The 24,897-nt window shown below is 37.4% G+C and overlaps 3 protein-coding genes and 3 long non-coding RNA genes across 8 annotated transcripts; 4 read left to right on the top strand and 2 right to left on the bottom strand.

The window, feature by feature from the left end:
• The first annotated feature begins 28 nt into the window (after positions 1–28).
• On the top strand, positions 29–6,268 carry LOC105694049 (1-acyl-sn-glycerol-3-phosphate acyltransferase alpha-like). Of its 2 annotated transcripts, none has more exons than XM_020850879.2 (6): positions 29–526; positions 2,835–3,022; positions 3,303–3,436; positions 4,485–4,666; positions 5,052–5,226; positions 5,554–6,268. In XM_020850879.2, the coding sequence occupies exons 2-6, from the start codon at positions 2,835–2,837 to the stop codon at positions 5,721–5,723; spliced, it is 849 nt and encodes a 282-aa protein (XP_020706538.2). In that variant the 5' UTR covers positions 29–526; the 3' UTR covers positions 5,724–6,268. The 2 variants fall into 2 exon arrangements, with proteins under 2 accessions (XP_020706538.2, XP_012269802.2); XM_012414379.3 differs by lacking the exon at positions 29–526 and adding an exon at positions 2,502–2,632.
• Positions 2,851–7,490, bottom strand: LOC125499788. Its single transcript, XR_007276774.1, has 3 exons — positions 6,799–7,490; positions 5,573–5,717; positions 2,851–2,993 (listed from the first exon to the last, which is right to left on the bottom strand). It is a non-coding gene; the product is annotated as an uncharacterized LOC125499788 (long non-coding RNA).
• On the top strand, positions 3,657–4,344 carry LOC125499789. Its single transcript, XR_007276775.1, has 3 exons — positions 3,657–3,735; positions 3,820–3,882; positions 4,268–4,344. It is a non-coding gene; the product is annotated as an uncharacterized LOC125499789 (long non-coding RNA).
• A 3,566-nt stretch (positions 7,491–11,056) lies between the features above and the next one.
• On the top strand, positions 11,057–21,723 carry LOC105685122 (1-acyl-sn-glycerol-3-phosphate acyltransferase beta). The gene is made up of 6 exons (XM_012398973.3): positions 11,057–11,206; positions 18,197–18,382; positions 18,575–18,708; positions 19,086–19,267; positions 19,410–19,575; positions 19,648–21,723. Coding segments are annotated over exons 1-6 (834 nt in total). The 5' UTR covers positions 11,057–11,204; the 3' UTR covers positions 19,812–21,723.
• On the bottom strand, positions 13,172–14,395 carry LOC125499961. Of its 2 annotated transcripts, XM_048650546.1 has the most exons (3): positions 14,284–14,364; positions 13,942–14,156; positions 13,172–13,849 (listed from the first exon to the last, which is right to left on the bottom strand). In XM_048650546.1, exons 1-3 carry the CDS (start codon positions 14,302–14,304, stop codon positions 13,723–13,725), a joined length of 363 nt encoding a protein of 120 aa, XP_048506503.1. In that variant the 5' UTR covers positions 14,305–14,364; the 3' UTR covers positions 13,172–13,722. The 2 variants fall into 2 exon arrangements, 1 of the variants encoding a protein (XP_048506503.1); XR_007277083.1 differs by lacking the exon at positions 13,942–14,156 and having other exon boundaries at positions 13,769–13,849; positions 14,284–14,395.
• Positions 13,849–16,529, top strand: LOC125499962. Its single transcript, XR_007277084.1, has 2 exons — positions 13,849–14,717; positions 14,784–16,529. It is a non-coding gene; the product is annotated as an uncharacterized LOC125499962 (long non-coding RNA).
• Positions 21,724–24,897: the final 3,174 nt, after the last annotated feature.

Raw genomic sequence — 24,897 nt, 5'->3', positions numbered from 1 at the left:
GGGGGTGGCAGATTAACTCTGGGTTCATCGAACACCTGAACTTGTAACATGTATAGAAATTTGATCTATATCTGCAGGTGTCGTTCAGGTATTATGAAACTTCACGATGGCTTCACAGATTGGTGAGGGGAAAAATGAATCGTTAAAAAAAAAAAAAACCAAAACAGGGCCACCAGCTGATATACGTTATGCTCAACGGTTGAATTTCCCCGAGTCGTCGTCGCCGCTGTAAGGGCTCGCGATCAGTCGGCGTCTGGGTCTTGCTTTGTTCGTACTATATTGTCTGTGCAGTAAAGAACGTGCCAAGTGCGAATGGGATTAGTATTTTTAAAACAACCACTACTACGCCCTGATAATTGAAATGCGCTGTGCAATGGCAAAATTTCGATTTCCCAAATATCCGAGCTATTGATCAGATGTTTTCATAATAATAAAGTTTATTCGTGCGTTCCGTATCACCCCAAGTTCAGAACTTTTGTGAAACAAAAAATTTCCGATTCTTTCCGAGTGTCATAGAGTTTGAAAGGTGAGATTTATTCGAAAATTCACTGAAATTCATTAAATTCCATGTGCACATCGTTGGTACAATTTTATTCTCGAATCGTGATGTGATGTTTATTTCCGTAATACACTTGCCTTGGAAAAACGCTACAAATGATCTGAAAAACAAAAACTACGGTTGTTTCTATAAACTAGAAACATCGCGTAAAAGTGTGGAATAATATACTTACGTATCTCATGGACAAAAGGGTCAACAGATTATCGTTGTGAAACAAATATATTCATAGATTTCATTAAATTATCTAAGTTTCTTGCGTGAATCGTTCGAACTTATCGGTTACATGTGCTCGGTAACATTTCCGTAAACTTAGATGTAATTCATACGACTATAAAATAGAGGATAAAAAAAATTCAACCTTGCGTTACAGAGCAGCTTTGAGCTAGATTCGCTTTGAACAAGTCGAATTTTCATATCGATATATCGTATTAGAGTAGGCATCTATCGCAATTGAAAATCTGACACTCTTGCAAATTCTAATCTACTTTGTGATTTGATTAGTTAATTCAACTTGGTATCTAGATTACCCGGATCAACCGAGGCTGTTGATTTATCAGTAATATTATTGTCGAGACACCGGCATCGCATAATCGATTTTTAATCACAATGAAGATGCATATTCCACATATAGGCTGGTTGGAGAAAAAAATACCACCTAAATATCCATTTTTTATTAAACTATTGCATATCTAACCTACTTGTTGAGTCACATTAGGAATTTTACGACTTTTAATCGATACGGTCCTAGTTATCTATGAGTAAAATATCACATTCGTGCAGGTAACTATTATGCAGCGATGCACGGATTACGAAAAATGGAACCAAATCGTATCCACGCTTTGATGGGATAACTTTACGCCAACTTTCGATCTACTCCAAATATATAAATAAATAAGCTGCGGGGTTCTCATTGATATACGAGACGAAGTATGTACATATACAATTGTAATTGATACGCGCAATTTATTTATTGACGCATATACGTAACCATCAGCTAGGTCACCTACTACAAGTTATCTATCATCGTAAACGAGACGCGTAGTATAATTTAATTTTTCGTCCTTAGATGTTACGAATTAGAGCGATGTTCAAGTCATTAAGGTCGAAGTAAATTACGTTTCAATTTCTAAATTTTTCGTTTTTCCGACTATACCGAGCTGTAATGTGATAATAAGTTTCGAACTTCAGTCCCCTCCGAAATTTAAGTAACAATAAATATAACACATCATTATTACTTTACCATCTCTACCGGAAATATTTTGATGAATGACGCATAAATACGTCGCATAAACTACATTGAACCCGGTTCAGAGATGTGTTGTACATAGCTGAATGAACTATCCGTTATCCAAATTGATAAAGAAATGGTCAGTTAGTCCCACTGATTACGAATTGTTCTTAATTTGTCACAAGCAATGCGGTTACGATGAGATTTCGTTCTCTCCTTAACCCGAATCACAATACAAACGCACCACATACGGCATACGAAGTCTAGACACGAACAATGCGTTCATACGTTACGCGTGGGTTTTGCGGGTCCCCTAAGGTTGAGGATAAAGTGAATCACCACCGCCGTCAGAACTTTACAGTTCAGTAGCTTTGTCGTCTCGAATCTCTGAGATTACAATCCAACGTAATTTGTACCAACGGACAGACAGTCGTCAAATTTGGGAAGTGATTTTCGGAAAAAGTTAAACTTTCATCATCCTCAATAACTAATCTACAATCACGGTTGCGCTGATGAATGTTCACATGTTATTACTGGGATGCAATTTCTTTTATTGATTTATTACACAAGCATCTTTGAATACCTATCATAATTTTTTACCTCAGGCATTAAACTGGTTCGTATAATTAGTAGAGCTGTCGAGTATATTCATAGCAGCAAAGTCCTCTGAGATAGAAAATAGACAGATCGATAACAATCCTCCCATTCACTCATCAGTCCTGTTAGCTGGCGATGTTAGACAGTTCAGTACAGCGTCGTGGGTCGCATTGGAAATCTCAACGATTATCGGGGTGTAAAGCGAAAATCATTTGGTACATCTTAAAAGTTTACTGTGGGACAAAAAGTTAAGTGACATTTCAACAGGATAATAAACCTCTTCTTTTCACTCTATGATCAATTCTCAGGCATACTTAATTTAGGGATTCATTACAGTCGGAAAGTGAATATTTCGATGGCTTCGTCCAAATGAATTTCCTTGTAATGTTTATCATGCTCTTCTATTTTTGTTTTCGCGGTTGAATCAGTGAAATTGCATATTTGTTTCAGATGATAACGTGGCTGATGTATCTGTTGGTGACGATTTTGTTCATGATTGTTCTAGTCCTAAGCTCGGACAGTCATGACGTCATCCGTTTTAACGTTAGGTTTATCCTTTACTACTTGGTATCTTCTATAATCGCCCTTGGAAGCATGCCATTCATCCTGCTGAGGCCAAAAAATGTGAAAAACTGCAGGTGAGATTATCGAGACATAAAATCCTACTTTACATCGCAATTCATAACAGTAATACCCATACCTTCCAACTGTACGAGATGCAGTGTTCTGCGATAAAGAAGTTAATGTTCTTTGCATGAAATTTACATGTGATCAGTCAACATAATTGGGATTATATTCTCAGTTACGTTCAATGCAAACTCGATACACCTATATTGGTTGAACTCAGACTTCGAAATATAAAAGTTGCCATCTTAAAGTCAATCAAAAAGTTTTGAGCCGAGTTCTTCCTTGATGTAGGGATTTGTCGGTGCTCCTAAGACAAATTACGAAGATCTTAGGCATCGAATGGGAACTTCGCGGAGCTGATGAATTAAGCATTGAACGTGGATGTATCATCGTTGCCAATCACCAGACCACACTTGACATTCTTGGTAGGTATTTATAGAGATCCTTCGCATCTGATGTTCTTTCATCTTTTGAATCCCTTAGAATTTCAGCCAGACATTGATTTTCAAGTGTGAATATCATGTACTGACAGTTGACCTAGCATATACCTACGTAATCTACAAGATCACTTTTTACAAAAAGACATATCGACTTCTTTGTGTATAGCTAGTGTGAGCAATACACACAGATTCTACACGTTTTGATCGGTTATGAAAGAACCTTATCCCCTGGCGTAGGCAAACCCTACTCATCGAAATACCTTAGCAGCTGTGACCGTAACCGAGTATGTGACAATACGCCGTGAAGTGCCAAACGGGCCGCTGATTTGCGTCTGGTTTGTTTTATCTAATTTTTTTATCTTTTATAGTCAAACTCGCAAAATCTACAACATTCTACGTTATTACTTCCACTCTGCATATAAGTATACAGGGTGAGTCACCTGAAGTGTCGAGAATGGGAGGGACTTGACAAGCACGAGGCCCCGCCCCTTTGAGGCTCCGCCCTTCTGAGGCCCCGCCCCTTCAGCCAATCAACGACTAGAAGAATTCGCTACCTGATACAATGTGATTTAAATTGTTGAGCTTCTCTGTCAATGCGAACATCAAGTGCTTATGAACATCAAAATGAATGGATACCTAACAGCCTAGTTAAGTAGTTGTTCATATTTCTTACTTATGCCGAGAAATTGATCAGGTACCGAATTCTTCTAGTTGTTGATTGGCTGAAGGGGTGGAGCCTCGTGCGAATAAGTCCCTCCCATTCTCGACAGTTGAAGTGACTTTATACATCTTAGTTTTGTACGAAAATTTTCATAGATTTTTCAGATTCTTTGACCCAAACTTGGAAATTTCTCTTTCCGAATTCTTCTCGCAAAAATACCATCCGCGTGTCCGCGCAGATAGCACCCCACCAGTAAATGACGTCTTAAGACTGCAGCTGCATAAGTGGAAAAATTTTTCATCCGTTGTTCAATTATTTCCGTGTACTTCCTTCTCCATAGGCTTCCTATAGACTTTTTTTTTTATCTTACAGGAATGTTCAACATCTGGGGAGTGATGGGAAAGTGTGCCAGTGTTGCTAAGATGGAAGTCTTTTACGCCTGGCCCTTTGGTTTGGCAGCTTGGCTGGCCGGTGTTGTATTTATTGACAGACGTAATTCGAGCAAAGCAGTAACTACTCTCAATGCAACTAGTTTACTTGTGAAGCATGAGAAGGTACGGTAAATATAATACGTCATGAGCTAAAGTCGCTGATTTTTGTCGATGAATTGTGTGTCTAATTTTTATCTGAGAAAGACGAATTTTGATCAAGTTCATTTTCAATCATTACATACGTAATTATTTATCACTCCTACTTATTTGAATAATATTCCCACATTAACATATCAATCTAAGCATATTCATCCAATATGTACACATGCATATTAACATAAAACGTCATAAACTCGTTCAATGTATAACCAAATAGAATTCAAAATAAAAATCTCGGCTCTGATCCTTACATCGGATTCGAGTCTACTCATTCAATTTTCCTGAAATTACTTAAATACCATGACAAATGGCGACAGTCTGCTTTTCATTTGGATTTTTTTTTGTCCAGACCAAAATGTGGATATTTCCAGAAGGAACTCGAAACAAGACTGTTCTAAAGACTGGCATGTTACCGTTCAAAAAGGGCGCTTTCAGGATTGCTATAGAAAATCAAGTGCCAATACTTCCCGTGGTGTTTTCACCGTATTATTTCATAAATGAGAAAACTCGATACTTCGGCAGAGGTCAGAATGAAATCACATATGCTCAAGTTATAACTATATTATTTGCAGACTTATACTCAATTATTAGAATACTGTGCAAGTTCGAACAATAGTATAGCTTAAAATCGTGGGAGTTTGTCTTTTAGATACAATGACGAAGTAAATTATCTCTTCGTATGCATTGCTGCATGTACTTTGTTCCGCATACTCTGAATAGCGAGATTTTGAATAATGATAGTGAAATTGGTGGCATGTTGTAAACATATGGGCAAATAATTCTTCAGCTCGAAAATGTTATTTCTAAGGGAAGAGCGGATTCTGATTTTGATTTTTGTTTTTATAATCCAGGTAAAGTGATAATACATACTTTGAAACCGATTTTCACGGATGGACTCGAATTGAAGGATGTCGACGACTTGATCATTAGGACACGTGCTGTAATGCTGGACGCTTTCGAAGCCCTGACCAAAGAGGTCCTCTCCCCGTTGCCACCGGATTATCCTGGACAAGTGCTATAAGTTGAATTAATTATGCTTCTTTGAAAAAGAGAGTAAGATCTAGATTCAAGAAATATTTTATAGAGGGCAATTTTTTGTGGATCGAATCAAAACACTTATTCAGTATCAACGAATGACAACGGCCGATATTATCGTTCTTCAAATGGAGATATTAGAATTCGGTGCCAGCGTTAGAAAATTAATTGTAAAATGGGCTATTGCTCAATGATCACGGATTTTTTACAATCAAAAGTACTTTTTGACTGCTTTTGATACTGTACAAAAAAAATCCAGCTTACTCCACAATTAGCCGGTAAATGAGCATTTGCGATAATGAGAAATTATTTTAATAGACGAGAATCTAGTTCGAAATTGACGAATTGTAATTATTGTTGACTTAATTCAATATTCGACCTAGTTGTAGATAAATACTTCAGGCTTAAGATGAATAGGTGCAATTTTTATACAACACTAGGAAATATTGTCAGCAGCTGATTGCTGTTTTTAACGTGTACGTAACATGGTATGAATAAAATCTGTATTCGAATCGAATACTAGAAATTAAATGTCAACAAAATAATTGAATTCCGGTGAACAGGGGATCTCTGAAAATAATTTGCCTTAATAAAAAATAGTAAATCAATCAACTTTATAGAAATTCTGATTCAATTACACGCACAGATGAGTTTGTACAAACTATACATATCGATCATTCATCAACTCTCACAATCTGATTTTCATTTATTCGTGGAATTTGAACGACTAATTCGACGGTCAATCACTTTATAATGGGGCTGTTGTTGGCACATCGATTATGGCGTGTATCTGACGTGTCGAATATGTTTAATTATGCAAGAAAATCACAATCACTCATAATACGCAATAAATGATTCTTCTTCTGATCAATAGACATCACTCATTCCGATGCCAAAATCATCCGTTTCATGAATGGTAAAACTGCAATGTGGTGTTAATGAACATCGATTTTATCTGTGAGGTCTACTTCACGTCAATCGCACTTCACGTCAATGAATTAGACCATTTATGGATATTTTGATGAGTTTTCATGTTCTAGTATCAACTCTGAAATACCAACCATAGAGACGAACTAGTCGATGAAATTGATCATCCATCTCACAGTCGATCTCACGCGGCAATCAATTCCATTTATCTTCCGCATCAGTGCAAAAATATGTAGTACTTTTAATTGAGGGAAGTTTTTTTTTACGATAAGTTTTTCAATTCTCTGTATCAGACAAAGATGTTCTAGCTGTAGTTTTGGTGTGGATATACCTATCTAAACACTATACATGAATCGAATAAATTAAAACGAGGCAAATCGTTAAATTTGACTTTACGAATACACTTATTAAATTTCGCGATGAAGTATATCGTCTTTAATTGCTACGGTTTAGAAATAAATCCATCATGACTATATGAGAGTAATAATAAGAGTAATCTGTCGTCGGTCACGTATCAGAAGGTTCGCGACTACCAGACGTAATCGATAGTCGATCAAAGTGGTAAGTTTCTCTGTGGTGTGACATTGTCTTCTCGGCTTAAATATTGTTCAACACGACGACGACCGTTATCGAATGCTCAACGTTCTCTTCATTAAAACCCCTCATAATCTCCCTTATAATTCTCTCGTTTCACAGTCCAACTATCTTTCGTAATAACCCTTTAATCTCTTTGAGGTTTTGAACAAGGCCGTTGATAATTACAGCTCGTCAGCCGTCAGTCAGTATTTTGTCAGAGTCCAAGCCGAACATACAGTCGATGCGAAACCGTCTACCGTGCGTCACGTCTGTTCCGTAACAATATATACAGAGCCTGCTGCTTAACGTACGATTAATAATACGTCCAGTCATGCCATTTAGATATTATGCAAGTGCTATACATGTATGTCTTGCTGCCTGCTTCAACTGGTTCACTTTCTTTTTTTTTCTTTCGGGTGATTTTCGATTTTTCCCTCACATCATCCTTCGCAAGCATCGATAACTAGACGATACAGTTGCTGTAACGTATGCCGTTAATTACCATTGTGGAATTCCCAATCACAATAAATGGGATTTCGGTGGGATAATTTCTGCGAATATTGCCTTGTACTAATGAAACATTGCGAGCAATTCGATGAATAGTCAAATTTATGGAATTCTGTCAGAACCTTGATCCGTTATTTCAGTGACAAAGGCGTCCCACTTACTAATCAATTTAAAGTATCATCACGCCTGTGCCCGGCGTATCAACGGACTGACAATAAGTCACCCATACGGCGAACAATTGTCAGAACAATTCTTATCGGCTTGGAGGTCGTTGTATCTTTGCGCGAAGAAAACTGAATAACAAGTGTATCTGGTGATATAAACGTACTAATGTTTAGGTAAACTATAAATGTTCGTATCATTTGTCGTACCGCCCGCTAGTTAACGATCATTCCTGCGGATTATACAATTTGAAATTCAAATCAAGTTTGGATCGGGGTACTATAACCGCATCACCTTTCTCCCAGGGTAACTCGCCGGTGAACGAAATGAGCAGAGGCAATAGAAATACCGCGTTGACTATATTGGCGCTACTTCCAGTTCCTATAACGCTATTATTATTCGTAGATATTTATAGTTTCCTTAGTTTTCAACTGGTTGCGAGTATATATATATATGCATCTATGGTGCGAGTTGAGATTTATTGCTGAAAACTAACGGGAGACCAGATCCACGTCGAATTGTACCGATAGACTTCGAGTACCAATTCTTATTATCTCCTATGCATGATCTCGGAACTTGGACGTATCGCGGTTTTTCCGAGCTTGATTCGCTCGTTGATTACAGCGAACCGCCTGTTTCCTAGTCCCCTAATAGCTGAGTTGCCGCGTGGGCAGCATCGCCGGTAAACCGGTTTTCCTATGACGTCGACTGGATCTGCGGGCAGCCGGTTCATGGGACCTCTAGAAACGATTATCCACGAGATCACCAAGTTGCGATCATGTTTCCCTGATATTGTTGTCTAGGCGCAGGAGCTATCCCCTGACCATTACCTGCCAAGATATCGTCCTAGACTCGGTCGACCGGAGAGACACTGCGTGTACGTTTAAAATATACAAATCTGTCTAGGCTGAGACTTGAAAGTTCAGGAAATTATGAGTACACAGGTAGCGCGAGTAGCGAAATAGTACAGCGGAAACATTCGGCTATAATTGGATAACACAAAAAAGTAAGTCTACAAACTTTGAACTTTGCTTTGTTGAAATGCACTTCTGACTTTCGGTCGACCTTATTTGATGTTGTGGATGAACAATATCCACAAAATACTAAACCTGATCTAAATTTTTAAACTATGGTAATCGGATAATGTCTATTTTTAAATATACAGTAATCAGACGCACGAAATCTAGATTACATGATTATTGTAATGTGGATATTCGTAAAAACTATTGTGGGACTTATAATAGGTGTGTAACTAGAACCGTTTGATCAGTTGCTATAAGGTCTTTGACACATTCGAAATTGTACGTGTGAAAAATAATGTAAATTCGCTGGTCTCTTGCACGACTAATTATGTACTAACAATAAGTATGAAGTTGATACTTTAACTGTCGGAACACAGATCGGATATGAATCACTCGAATCTAATGACATATTCACTAGTAATCTGATTATATAAATCAAATGTTCATTGAGTCGATCAGATACAATTAACACCGCATTTATTAATTCGGAGTGGATAAGCTATTTTGAACAATTATCTGAATTTACAATAGTCCAGATTTTTGTATGTAATGAAAAAAAAAAATGCTCTATCAGATGAATGAAGTGTTCGGATTATAAACCGCCCTCATCTAATTGAACCAATACGCGGTATGTGAATAATGAGTAGATGCAGTTTTCAATACGTTTTATAACTTGTGATAAATTCATTCACTGCCGGCCTGATAAAATCTTGTATATTATCTATACCGAGTCATCGATGTCAAGGTAAATTGTTTCACGAGCACTTCACATACCGCATGGGAATCCTGTCGGCGCGCACAGGTTCAGAGCCCTCAGTTTGAAGGTTTCTAACAACAAAGGAAAAAATGATAGAGCAGAAATTCAAAAAAGGTTCAGAAGCTTTAGGGTTCAGAAAAATGTTTCCGATTTTCCGAATAATGACAGCTTGACATGGTTGCCGAAGAATTGTCAAAATCATGATTGTGGATTGATCATTCTGCGATTCATTTCGGATAGTTGCTAAACGACTGTCAGATGAATCTCCGATTGCGAATTGTGTTTTTTGGACGTAATCGAGGCGCGAAGTAAAACGGTTTCTGCATATGACTGTTCAGATCCTACGGTACAAAGGTCCTAGCCTGTGCTCTTACCTGACAAAGATGAGTTGGTTTCAATAATACTCAAAATGAGTCACCAAGATCCACCTTATCCAGCAAGATGATTTACCCTTCCGAAACTGGAAATTTTTCAGACGTCTATATCAGGATTGTTTTTCTCAATCCAAGCAAGACTCCTGAAGAAGATGATCCGTTTCATCAGGCCGTTGAGGAGTTACAGGCGATGATATTTTCGGTGATGAAACCAGACTACATAACATCCTCTCAAAACTTGACGATGAATAAAAGATCGGTAAATTAAGTATAACGCACTTGAATTCATCATTCTAAGTCGTTCTCATTACGTACGTCGCAATTCAAGCGAACTGAATTCAATCAGAGAAATTCGTGCAGATTATTGTTGCATATAATGCGTGTGCTACGATCAAAAGTATGAAAAGAGAATCGCAGCAGGTGTACAGATTGGGTTGTTTACTGTCCACAAACAATCCTAAACGCTCTTCTAAAGCTTTCATTCTCAGTGAATTCGTGGGTCTGATAAATTTGTGAAATGTGAGGAGACTATCATCTATATACCTCCGTATAGAACTAACTTCAAACGGAATGGAGCAGATTACTTCGTAGCCTAGAGATCTGAGACTCGTATTTCTCAATTCAAGAGCCTCCGACCCTTACGGTTGTTATATTAAACTGAAAAAATTAGACATCGATTGCATGCCGATGTGAATACAATGATCGCATTTTTGAATGAGTAATGCAGCTCAACGAGCAGTGCGTTGAGCGCGTAGCTATACGTCACATGCTCACTCGTCAAACCGCGCAGCGTTTGAATCGCTAACATCAAGTCGGATATTAACCGCTTCAGTCATCGTTCTCGAACGAGTTTTTCATTGATTGTTCTCCATTTATTGTAATTATATGAATGACTATGACCAAGCAGCAATAAATTCTGGAAATTTTAACGTCGTGATGATCAGGTCCAAGAGGTCTAACCATGAGTACCGAGAGTTACCGAACAAACACGAAGACACCCTCGTTCGATACGGCGCACGTGTCTATCAGTTCATATCATTTCAGTGAGAGACTACGCCGACTGCGGAGAGGACCGTGCTGAGTTTGGCAGTTGATGACAGTAATTGATAGTGATCATTATTTGTCGTTAATAAGTCTGTAAAATGTGAGTATCGGTATATTCTTTAAAACCAATAAGAACAATTACAAACCTGTGACCAATGCGATCGTTGTTTCTTCTTTTTTTTTAAAACTCCTTGAGTAGCAATTGTCAGAATATGAATTCGAATTTGAATTCCGAAGCGCAATATCTTCGCGTAAACAAACTTGGATGGACAATTTCATTCCAACGAACGAAGAAAAAGTTGATGTGAATTTTCCAGATACACGAAGAATGTGATTATACATTTTCGTGGATGCAGATCGAGGTGTGAATACGATTCGTGTGCGTGATTTTTCATAATGTTTAAGCTGTGTGAAGAGAGGGAGATTAATTTTATTAATCGCAATCAAATATAAATAAATTTATTTTTGAAATTAGAGATGACAACATATGCATAAATATGTATGTTACAATTTCGAAACAGTGATAAAATTCTGATATCAAAAATTACGAGGATCTTACTCCATCAATCCAGATAATCGAAATTTTTCGATTTCGTTCGAAAATTCAAACTCAGTTGCGTAGCCGCTTCATCATTGGGAACTGGTTGCAGAATGTTTCCAATGAGTTACAGGGGTCACATGCTGGGAAAATTGCACGAAAATTCGTCAGTAGATGTGCGCGATAAATGAATTGAACGATCTCGATGCTTCCAGAGAAGCGGAACAGATAAATTTCAACGTCGCGCAATCAAATCAGAATGATGGGAGCAAGAAAATTGACTTCGTCCTCTATTATTCTAATTTGATACTCATGTGTCAACCATGTAAGAATTTCTTAGATGCGAAATCGCCGACGTTTACATCCTATGGAAAATTTCAATAATACGAATGCCGACGCTGTCATATGTCGATTGCACAATATCTTCGCGAAAATGTCAGCGCGTTACGGTTCGTCGTGTCTTATCTTCGGTTCATCCCTTATTCATGGATCAGCTCTGCCATTGTTTAAGGGACGAAGGTTGCTCCAAAATTGGATTAGAACCGACGCTGTTTATATACGTATATACTCTGAATAAATTTTTTACGTGCGATCAAGTTTTCCAAGCGTTGATCTCACCTCATCACTACACGTACAATCCATACAGACACTGAATTCATTCATTCCATTTCGATTTCAAGATTTATTACCTTCGTACAGGTGGGGCGTTTGTCCTGCGACGAAACATCTGCAAAGACGTAACCAACTAATCCATGCGTGTTACGAGTACAATACAGATTATTGTGTGAATAAGCGTTTGTCCCTATCACTGATTATGAAGAACACACCACGTGTCTTCCTAACATACCTAATATGGTCAGCGCGATAGTTATTCCCATGTGTAATGTTATCGTATCAATTGATAAGAAAAACGATCCCATTAACACGTCGTATCTCGGTATAAGTAGAATCAAAGTGATCCATTTTTTTTAAACCATATGTATGCACATATTTTATTGATTCTCCTAATCATTTGCAACGATCAGAGAAACTGGCGCTGATTCTTCTTAGAGTCAATTAATTTTAGAAGAAGGTGCCCATGCGTCTCAATTCATCACGATTCAAGTGCATAGATGCAATACATCAATCAAGGACATGGATGAGGATAAGAATGGGATAAGAATTTCTTGTCCAAATATTGTCACCCTTGTCTGGGCTCCGGGCCTCAGAAGTGACTGTGTAAACGAAACGTTTAACTTCAACTACGGGGGGATAAAAAATATGCATTAAACCCAAAACTACACCCTGTGTGATAAAAATAAATGAAAAAATCAAACTCGACGTTCGATCCAACTGTTATTTCATGCAATGAATGTCTGTTGTAAGAGTGAGAGAAATCGTCGTCATTTTTCGCGTCATCAAAGTTAGTGATCCTGTCGAATAGAAATATATGTATTTAAAATCGGAATTAATGTATGCGGTAAAAAAACCAATCGATTGTTGTTATAGATGAGGGTCAGAAAGATGTAAGATAAACTTTGAACAACCCTCGGAAGTTTTCAATGTATTTCACGATAAGAGTTTGCCGCTGCATTGATGCACATTTATGGTAGTCGTGTGACCCATTCCCATGTGCAAAGCGATGTTTGTATCCGCCAGCTGATACAGCAAATTTCGAATAATGTTTGACTTGACAAGATTAACGTGTCGATGAATATATGATTCCGTGCTCATTACCGCGAAAGAATTTTCCTTTCCTCCAACTGTATTTGTGTTTTACTTCCATGCAGCGTGACTGTAAAAGCTGAATAAATTTATACATTATTATATGAATCGCAATTCACACCAGCTTCCATTATCGGAGAATTATACATTATGTGGCATCGTAAGAATAATGTAGATTGTAAAAAAAAAAATAAACGGGCAACTATTTTTCGGTTTGTAGCCACATCGTTCTCGATATATTTTATGTTTCCGATATGAGTTTTGCAAGGAAAGCAGTTCGTGATAATTAAATACACTCGTGACTGCAGATGCATTGAGAACCAGACTAGAGAGAAATAATTGCGAAGCTCTATCGATTATATTTCAAGAAATTGCTAATATCGAACTTGCATCCAACTTCGAACTTTTCTTTTTTTTTTCATTCTGTCGTTTTGTCGCCGATGATAGAGTCCACGACAAACGGTTGGCCTTGATTGTAAATACACCATCGTGATAACGTATCTATAACATTATTGTCAGAATTTTACTGCCAAAATTCTCGAGGTTTTCAAGATACCATCTGCGACGATCGATCAACCATATCACAATATCACCTGATCGAAAAATTTCCAATTTGAAAAAACCCCGTGTTAGTATAGTATGAACAAGACTCGTAAGCTTTGAATTCTTCTACACGTAACATCGAGTGTATCGGAGTACCATATCGGTTCATAAATCGACTCGTTGAAACTCTGAGGACTACAATTTTTCGACACGCAGTCTCCGTGAAAATTATAATAATAAATGAATTTTCGAGAGTTATTTCGATCTGCAATCAATTTGAACTATATAACGAGTTGTATTTACGAATTACGTTCTTCCAGAGAAAATAAATAAATAATGATAATATTTAATTGAACAAACGAACAGGAGAAGCGAAGTACTCGGTATCTTACTTCGATGGATATCGATTCCATGTATTTCAATATCCGGAGACCGCATTGCCGAACTCGGGTGCTTGAATCACGTCGCGCTGGTGTCAGCAACCAAACTGTACAAAAATTGCCGGACCGTTGCATAATATCGGCGATAGATGTACGTACGTAGATATAAATAATAATTACTTCGATTGATTATGAGCAAAACTTGAGCAAAATGATAAGCGGAACATCGGTTCAATTTGCAGCAGTTTTTTACAATTTTGAAAACCTATGAAACCTAATTGAATCTACCGTAACGTTCTACTCTTGTGCTGGACTTCTTGGATGTTTGTTGAGACTGAAAAATAATTGGTCTCGAAGTTTGCATCAAACCTGTGTCTGTCCTAACATGAAATTAATTCGTGTGAAAATTTATACCGACGAAATGTAGGGCGAACGATTCGAGATAGGTAGGTATTCATTTGTCAGTTATACTCCCCATCTGGCGTTTTGTGCAAATGAAGTTTTGTTGCCAGTTACCTGCCACGCTGACTCACGCGTGAATATCCGAACATCTTTTCCAGTGAAGCCCGAGAACCCAAATTGTGAATATCAAGTTGACAGATTGCGTGCGGAAGAATAATTCGATTGAACTTTACATCGAAAAACTAATCACTGGACCTTTTCCAAGTCTAGTTTTTCACGATATCTCTAATTAGATACGTATGTGGATGAGCAAAAGAACGGCGGCTGATCATTATCGAAGTGGATCGGTCGATCCGATTACAGTATTATAGTCCGATCGTACGCATCTCGTATGAGATAACGTTAGATACATGTAAGAGATTAGAGAAAAATTTTAACCCTGGATATGTAAAATTAGATAAGAGCAAAAATTTACCGCCAGTATAGCATATGAAGTAAGTTATATCACGAGTGATTCAACGGGTTTTATCGTTATATGGTAACTATTTGATGAATACCATAAAACTGATAACTGATTATACAAACGTAACATGGAGAGAAAAAGTACGAATATTTCACGGAGACTTACCAACCTGCAGTACATTTTCTGTCGCCGACTAAACTTAATACCTTGTAATGAATTTCCGATAAAATTTATTTCTGTACGACAGTTCGTATAATAGTCAAGCTATTATTACTCTACGCAAATCGATATTAAACTTATAAATGTATATGTATAGCCAGCTGACTGATGTTTCGAACAAAGTTTCTTCAAGTGGCGCGGCTTGTTTCGGCTTCCTATCCCTCTATCGTATAGATAATCTTATGCATTCGTATATTTTGTTGCTTCACCTACTAAAATCTCTTGCACTCTTTCTTTATTTTTTCTTCCTGTTATCATAATAATCTGAATTCTAAACATATCATCGATTCGATGATTCCATACGATACGAATATTATCATTTTCTAACGCGTATGTATTTGTATTTTTCATGTATAGAGGTTTTGCTGCTCTGTATATGGAATGAAAATTGATTACGACCGATCAATATTTCATTGTCATCGGTGGCAAGTTTTACGGAAGGTTCATCGTATTATTCAAATACGTACAATTTATGCCCACTGCCTGTTTAGATTCCCACGGAATACGTCATAATTATGCGTTTCCTCGTGTAAGACGAGTGTGAATTGAGATGAGTACTTCCCACGAGACCTCGTACGTCGTACACCGCGTCGTACTTTCGACGAAAATTGACTTTTCTACGATCGTTACGCTATCAGCTGTTACGTACTTATAGACACGTGGACATTATATATCGACTTCGGAAATATTCAGGCACGAAAACGCTACTCATACGCTGTACGTCATCGGTAAATAACGTGGTCGTTCGCATCTGCATGAATTATCTAGCTAGTATTCTTTTTCAGCTTGCACGTACCGGGAACACCAAATTTATGTCTCTACGTGTATGTGTGAATTCCTTGGTTTATGTGGTAATTGAACATTTGATGAATAGACGAATAAACTTGCGAAACAATAAGAAGAAGGAAAAAGAAACTTAGAATCAAAGAACCCGATCTATTCTCATATCTCACTGACAAAAAAATAAGCAAGAAGTATTTTAAGATTCTCAAGCTGCTGAATGGTAAATCATCATCTTATACCCCGAATCCCAGCATATGCCCGCAGGAATTGAAATTTGGCATCAATTCCGTGATTAGCTGGTATTGCAAACGAATGGTGACCCAGTTTTTGTATGATAACCACTTTGACGAGTATCGATTCATTATTACTGTGGCAGAAGGTGGTAGGAAACGAAAATCTGGATGAGATGCGACAGGTACACGTAGGAGAGGGTGATAAAAGTGATTAGCTCGACTATAAATGAGCAAAACAAATTCCTCCCAACCTTTTTTACTTCAAAAATATTCGATAAATCTTGCTTAACGAGAGCCCAAGAAAAAATCTATATTAATCCAAACGAAGATTGTTACATTGTTCAAATTTAGTTCCACCAGTATTCTAATGTGCATGCATACAACGGAAAAAATGAGACCCGCCAACACCGGTAAAATCGAAAGATATTTTTGAGATTTTTCATCATTCTCAACCGAGCTATCCACTTTGCCCCATCCTTCCACATGCAGATATCGCATCCATTGAGTTGCGTTTATTTTCGCGCTTTCTAGAGCGACCCATTGAATAGTCCTTTGAATATCGCGTGCTCTTATAGAGGTCGGTACGCACGTACCTATTATGCGTATAATTTCGTTTACAAACGCATTTCCGGTACAGATGAACTAGCAGACACAACTTACGAGCACCGCGTTTATCATCTTTGTCTCTATGTGTCTAGTAGAAATCTACGTCTGTGATTCACATGGATATACACGCATGTATTTAAAATGTTCCCATTTCAAATTAGCTACAAAACCGATTATACATAGGATACATGCAGTTGTAGCACTTTTTTTTTTTGCTTCTGTCGTTTACTTCATTTTTCAGAGCACAGAAATCTATACATACACAACGATTCTCACAAATCAAACGAAGAATAGCCGAGAAGTCATGACTTATCCGAGTTCACGTTACATTATCTCAAAGGAATTTTGATTCGTTACGTAGGATAATTTACTCTGTAACGAATCGACCGGCCCAATCTCCTAATCGTGGATCGGATAAGTCTATAGGGGAAAATTTTGTGCCATCGGTGTAGGTAGAAAAATAATAATAACAGTGATGATAATGAAAGACAAGATCGTCAACTGTGAGTGACATCACGTAGCCATTCAAACCCGCATTGTTGGTAAATCTCGTGCGTAATCAAGCCACAATGTCGTGGTCATCCGATCAGTCTTGGCAACAATATTACAAGTTTATATTTTCACATCAATTGCACAAGTCAGGACCTTCGTATTCTCTGAAGTTTCTGTAATGAAAATCCACTCGGCACTTTCGAGGGATGGAAGGTTGAATTCTTTTTCTTCGACTTTTCTTCACACAGTTCCCGATAGAATTCTTTATCGAATGAGGTACTATACATCTTTAGATAAGATGTGTCCTCGCATGTCCTCTCAGGTTATTAAATCTCACATTCTAAAGTGCGGGAATGGCTTGTTCGAGGACCATATCGAAGATCCTTTTAACAATATAAAACTCGGCTGCCATCCACGCGTATAATACGTGTGAGAAAAATTTTCATAGCATGCGCTGATTGATGTCGAAACAATGGCGCGTGGAAAAAAATGTTTCGGTATCTGAAAAAAAATCATCGGTCAACTCTCTCGGTTAAAAATTGTGCGAGAATTTGACAATTCCAATCCGTTGGTAGCACGTTATTGATTATGTCTGGGATTACAAAATTTATGTCATGTATAAATAATTGTCCTCGTGGAATGTAACCATAACTACATGTTTTGAAAAGAAATGAAAATTTCACAATGGCGTTCACCACATCTCATTGAATTTATTAATTCTCTTCAGGGTGCTGGGAGTTTCGTGCAGCAGCATCGGCGTTGCTCTTTTGCTACTTCTCGTTGTTGTTTGCGCTGTGAGCGACGCTGCAAGATACAGAATAAAATTCATACTCTTCATAATTCTCAGTGCTATTGCTGCGACATGGTGTATACCGTACATGTTCCTACGGCCGAAACATTGGGCGAATGCGCTGTGAGTTTTATTGCCTAATAAAATTTACAAGTTTTCTGGAAATTACGTTCAAAGTATTTTTCTTGTTTGTTTTTTTTTTATGCTCAACGTATAACTCAATAAGCCTACGAGGATGCGACTTTGACTGTCGCGTGACACGGTAGTTTTACCTTGAGACTGATTACATAACTATAACAAGATCTAATTTTCTAGCGTACCTGCTTGGGGCGCACGCCAAATTGCAAAGCTCTTGGGAATGCAATTCGAAGTTCGTGGAAAGGAAAATATCGTCAGCGATACGGGATGCGTCGTCCTGATTAATCATCAAAGTGGTCTTGATCTTTGTGGTAATTTAGAGCACTCTTTTACTCTTTCTGTTTTTCTTTCTTATCTCGTTAATTATACGGTTTTAAAAAAAGCGATTCCACGGTGTCTCGAAGAGTTATGTATCGCAGTTATTGTAACGATCAATGCCCCACCTTACTTCGTGCACACATACATTGTTGTGTATCGGTTGTGCTATGTCATAATGAATCCGTTTATCCGCTCATTGGTGTAATCTAAGCAGTTGCGCTTAACCATAGATGGCATAATTTGAAAATTTTAGGGCTCGTGACAGTTTGAATGGGACTAATTGAAATCTGTACTTTGAGTAGATGAACAAAAAAAGTGGCGTCAATCCATTGACGTTCTACATTTCTTTCTTTTTTTCTTCCTCGCACAGTATTAGCCGAACTATGGCCCGTAATGAAACGATGTACTGTAATATCAAAAAAAGAAATTCTTTATCTGGGTCCGTTCGGGCTGGCTTCCTGGCTTTGGGGTACAATTTTCATCGACAGATTACAAGCGGAGCATGCTCGTAACACCATGAACTCGACGGCGGACATCATCAACAATAGAAAGGTCAGTTTCAGCCGCTTGAATTTGATCTAGTCAATTGACGATCACAAAGACGCTGCCAGCTTTAGTGGGGAGTACACGCCTGAGATTAGTAGCATTATGATGAAATAATTCTATACAACAATAACTATTCTTTCTCCTTCAGGCAAAGCTTTGTCTGTTTCCTGAGGGTAAAAGACACTCAGGGACAACGTTATTGCCTTTTAAAAAGGGTGCTTTCCACGTGGCGATCGCCTCTCAGACACCAATTCAACCGGTTGTTGTATCGAAGTACTACTTCATTAACGATAATCTGAAGAAATTTGGCTCAGGTGAGCCTAATCTTTATACTTTTTCTTCAGTTTGATCAGAAATTTTTCAACAAAATTTGACAATATTTATAGGTAAAGTTTACATAACTATCCTACCGCCAATTCCAACAACTGGATTGACCAAGGATAATCTCACTGATCTCATGGATAAATCCTACGAAGTAATGAATAAGGCCTTCCAAGAGACGTCCCAAGAAGTTTACGCGTTACACGTGGAAACTACCAAAGCAAAATAATGCATGCATCTTCAGGTATATACACAGAAAAAATAATCCAAAATTAGGAAGTTCGAAAGGCAGTGAAAAATCAATTTCTATCGATGATAGTTATTGAGAAAAATGAAACCAAATGACATTTTTAAGTCATTTGTAAAGCGTAAATCACTGGTACGCAGAATCGGAAGTTCATTGAATAAGGTGGGATTATTGGCATGTGCTAAAACAAGTGATTTTTTTTTTGCGTACTAACTTATAAAAAAAGCATTCCACTTGCCTAACAGGAACAGCTATATCAAAATTATACACTTTACTCAATCCATTAGCACAAGCGTTTTTATACCCTTTGAAGTGACGTCAACATATCATGGCACACACATAAATTTTTGATTGAAAACTGAAATGCATACTGAAAAACGAAAAATTTGAAGTATTACGAGACTCTAAGGATAAAGGGAAATACATTCAACGGGTAAAACGAACCATACCGTTATTGTAATTGTTATTATTTTTTGTTTATTTTATTTTTTTCAACTGCGATATTATTTATTAAAAATTTTGTAAATAAATTGGTTCATAAATCACTGAATTTAGGTTTTGTCAATTTATATTTTCAATGATTGTGTATATTCATTCCGACGATATTTGAGATCGCGTATTGTTTCCGGTGCTGATTCTTTTGTTGAATCATAGCCAAAGATTTTGATTACTTGTCTCGAAATGTATTACCTCCATATTAAAGTAGGTGTCGAACTATCCTAGTGAAACGAAGAAACGAGTAGAAAGAACAGCCGCAGTTTACACGGCTATCGAAATCACTTTAGGTACCAACAAAGTAGTTTTATTGGCGAATATTATTGCAAAGTCCAAAAAACAATAATAATTATGACTATCTGTGGTTGTAACTTTGTATACGTCTATATATTGTTGAAACTGTAAATATTGTAAACTGATGTCTACGAATTCGTATGAAAAGTTGTAGAGTTGTGAATAATTAGTGGCCTTATACGATTTATAGAATGCGCGACTGAGATGTCCTACCATTGCAGTAATTTCAAATTTACAGATGAGTTGTCACGTTGGTAAATCATGATTAAAAATATCACGAACATATCGATCATATAAACAGATATACTATAATAGGTGTAAGGTATGGTCTCCTCCACATAAGAATCTTACTTATTGTAAAAAATTTATATATAATATATATATTTTTTTTCGTATCACATAACAATGTGTAACTTTTTTATTAGAATATGAATCTAATTTATTCCTAATACCTGCACAATGTTTGTACTGTATAAAATCATCTATTCAATAGATTAAGTTTCTAAGTTAATTTTTTGTAAACAAAAAATGATGAGCGCAGTTATTCAAAAGAAGGTCAGGCGTAATCCGAGATATTCAAGAACTATGTAGGAATACCTAGCTCATCCTACATAAATAAGTCGTTCTTCGTGCAGCTATGAATTATAAATGAAAAAGAAAGAAAAATTACCTGGATTTTTGCTGATTCACGCTTGATTAATTGCGTGCTCCCACTCCATGAGCTCTTATTGATTAAGGGTTATTTTACCGGTATTTTATTTTCACTCTGAAACCGTGAAAATCTCTCAGTGACAAACTATAAAATACACAACAAAAGGGGATGCATTGAATATCAATTTATGAGACAAAGCTGCCGTCTCTTCCCATCATGGATGAACGGATTGAGATTTTGTTTCTTGTGTTATATTTCGTAATTGAAGAACGGTAGACGAATCGATATACACGTAGTGATGTACATACGTACCTACGTAGTACAATACATGCTTTTATGCATGTAATAGTATACAATACCATAAATATACATAATTATTATGTACCTATATAGGGCCCATTCGCACGTGTAAAAATGTTAATAATAATTCTTATCAACCATTTAGTTTTCATATATGTACATTTTTACATAGTTTATTATCTATGATTTCGTTCAATATCTTCATAGTAATGTTAACCCCATCCTATTTCTTTAAAGAATCTTTTTCTATCCCTTTTCTATATGTCCATTATCTCATTTTTTTCTATGTTTTTCTGTCGTATTTCTGTCATATTCCTTTCAGCCCCATATCTCCCTTCCATACATTAGGACTCCTTTTACTAGCGTATCAACAAATTCAATTCTTGCTTTTTAGTCGTCTCGGAACTAACTATCCCTTCTTATTTTGGGCTCGATGCTTTTATTTTCTTCTCGTCTTCTTCTTTCCTCTTTGTATAAAAGGTTATTTTACCTTTATTTTTACGCTCACTATCTGTGGTGCTACTACACTCTAAGTTCCCCCATATATCATTTTTTCTTGTATTTTTCTTACTTTTGAATAGTTTTACCGGCACACATGACAAAACACTTGCTTGTACACGTACGCCATATTATAGAAATGTTAATGTTATTAATATTATAATAAATTATTTTCGAGTATTTGACACCGTTGACTACGTCAATCCTTCAAATCAAAAAGGTTGAAATGTAGGTGTGTGAAGAAAAAAAATACATTTCAGGTACATCGCTCTGTAAAGTTATGAATCCTCGATAAAGAAAGAAAATATACGCATGCGTCAGCCATGGGTATGATGAATCCTATCGGACAATCCGATCATTTGAAATTCTCCCTCAAGTACATGAGACGGGGGGCTTATGATGACTGGCATAAGGGCGTAAGTGTTCCGTTTGTCCTTATCCAATAGACACCGACACCGATTTTGTTCTGAAAGGTAATGTTCGTATCGTTGCGGTGTTTGATGTACGGGCGAAGAAATAGATCCGCAATTTTGTGCAGTAGATAGTGATGATATGGGAGGTTTATTACGATATCCATTCGACTGTGACATAGATGTCGGTTCAGAATCGTAAACGAATTGAGCGGATTTTCTGGTGAGAAAATAATTAGCGACACGACGAAAAAGTGCCGGTTTGCTTGGTCCAATTTCTGACTCCGCGGAGGTGGCCTGGTTATTCGTTAGACCACATTTGTGGATTGGCGAATTTCCCCCGAAAATAGAACTGTTTGAATACGAATTAGGTAACAAAGTAAACGGATTTTTCCGTCCGCTCTCGAAACTCGGCATTTCCGATCGATTGTACAGTTGTCTCATCACAGTTCTGTTGCCTTCAAACGGTTCGGAATCGTTGATTCCCAATGATGAGTCCTCCGTTATCCTGTGATGATGAATCAATGTACCTTTATCGTTGGTTTGTAACATTCCCGTAGAATCCGGATCAGGCATATTTGTGGTACTTGAAACTCTAGATGACTGATAGTTTTGAAATATCGGTTTATGAAAAAACGGCGATACCTCCTGAACCTCGTATTTCTGGGTACTCCACTCCGACTGAATTCGAGGGTCACAGGACTTTACCAGCGAAGAATGAACTGCTTGTGAATGTTGTGTTTCAGAATTCATCGATCCGCAGCAATTACCTGTGAATCGTCCACCAGGCCCACAACGTTTTGAATAACCCTTATGTTTATTGAAAGGAATCAAGAATCTCCTGACTTTCTTTTTTTCCATCCTCTCACACACGCAACCCAATGGCAGTCTTTCTTCAGAAGATGATACTAATCCTTGTAGTTCTATTTCTCGTTCGCTAAATATTGATCTTTCTGGGCGTAAATTCACAGGATGGTGAGAGCTGACGCAGCAGTTTGTCGGAGAACAGCTACTTCCGATATCGATATGTTTTTCGTAATTGGTAGTCCCGCGTTCTGCAGGTGGATTTGTACCAACAGCGGTGTCTGTGATTCTTATCTTGTTGACCACCTTCTGATCTCTTTTTGGATTCTCTGGTTCCGTTTCCGTTGACTTTGAATTGGCAGCCCGGGTTTGAGTTTTTTTGTTCGTGTCGTTATAAGGTTTCATTTCACTCACGGCCTCAACTTGTTTATTAGCTGTTGGAGGCTCGAAGGTTTCGTTCGGGTTCTTTTTCACTTTGATGTTTTGGTTTTTAAGCGTGTAACGTATAGGTTTTTCGATAGAATGACTCTCTGATTCAGTAGCAGGCGATTCTACTAATCTTTGCTTCTTCGATTTTTGTTTGTCTCCACTTGTATGTTTATTAAAATTATCATTCGACCGATCTAGTGAACTTTTCGATTCCGTTCTACTCAAATGTTGCGGTCTTGCCATTTTCTTACTCTTGGGACTCTTGTTGTTAGCATTTCTGTTATCCTGTTCAATTGGGATTTTCGTAATTTTCGTACTACTTGGGGTTGTCTTCGCGGAATGTGGTTTTAAATTATGTTCCTTCGTAACAACTGTAGTGGAATCATCTTGTTTTTGACGCAATGTCGGACAGCAACACTGGAAATTTTGTTTGAACTTATCCATAAACGTGGTAGTTCTTTTGTTAGTCTTTTCGATCATTAAATCATTAGAATTACCGACAGTACCGGTCATTTCATCCCTGGCTGCATCTTCTGAATTCGGGAGTAACTTTTTATCGCTCTTTCTCCTCTGTCGTTTCGCAGTTTTAGGACTTGACTTCTGTAATTTAATCAACTGATTGTCATTTGGCGATACGTCTGCCGATTTCGAGATGTTCTCACTTTTGTCCTTGGTTTTATTAACTTTGGAGTTATCGAGTTCAGCGGACTTAAGAGATCTATCTTCGGTTGTCTGTTTCACCCCCTTCTTTTCAGGCCTTTTCCGGATTCGGCTTTTTTTGGGCACAGTTCTCGGTGTGATAAATGACGAATCACTAGATGATTCCACAGTATTCCCGGACGTAACACTTGCATCAGATTTGGAATTTATCCACTTTTGATTGTCAACATCTTTGGCCAATTTCGTACCAAACATCACACCTTTATCTCTCTTTGTGGGGGCTACGCTTTTGGAAAAATCAGGCGCCAAGGATTGAGAATCTACATCGAAATGTGATATTACTGTCGATTCCAGTGGCGATGATCTATGCAAGTAAAGCTGTTCAAATGAATTTAATTTTCTTGACGCTTTACAGTATTTATCTACGCATTTCTCTTCTATTGTTGCTCTTCGATCAAATTCATTGGTAATTCTCTGGTTCTGGACTAAGAGCGATTTTACCTTCATGGCATTCACTTCTATGTTC

Source organism: Athalia rosae, chromosome 2, assembly GCF_917208135.1.
Source record: "Athalia rosae chromosome 2, iyAthRosa1.1, whole genome shotgun sequence".
Taxonomy (NCBI): domain Eukaryota; kingdom Metazoa; phylum Arthropoda; class Insecta; order Hymenoptera; family Athaliidae; genus Athalia; species Athalia rosae.
Note: the sequence above shows the minus strand (reverse complement) of the source record. Positions and strands in the feature narration are given on the sequence as shown.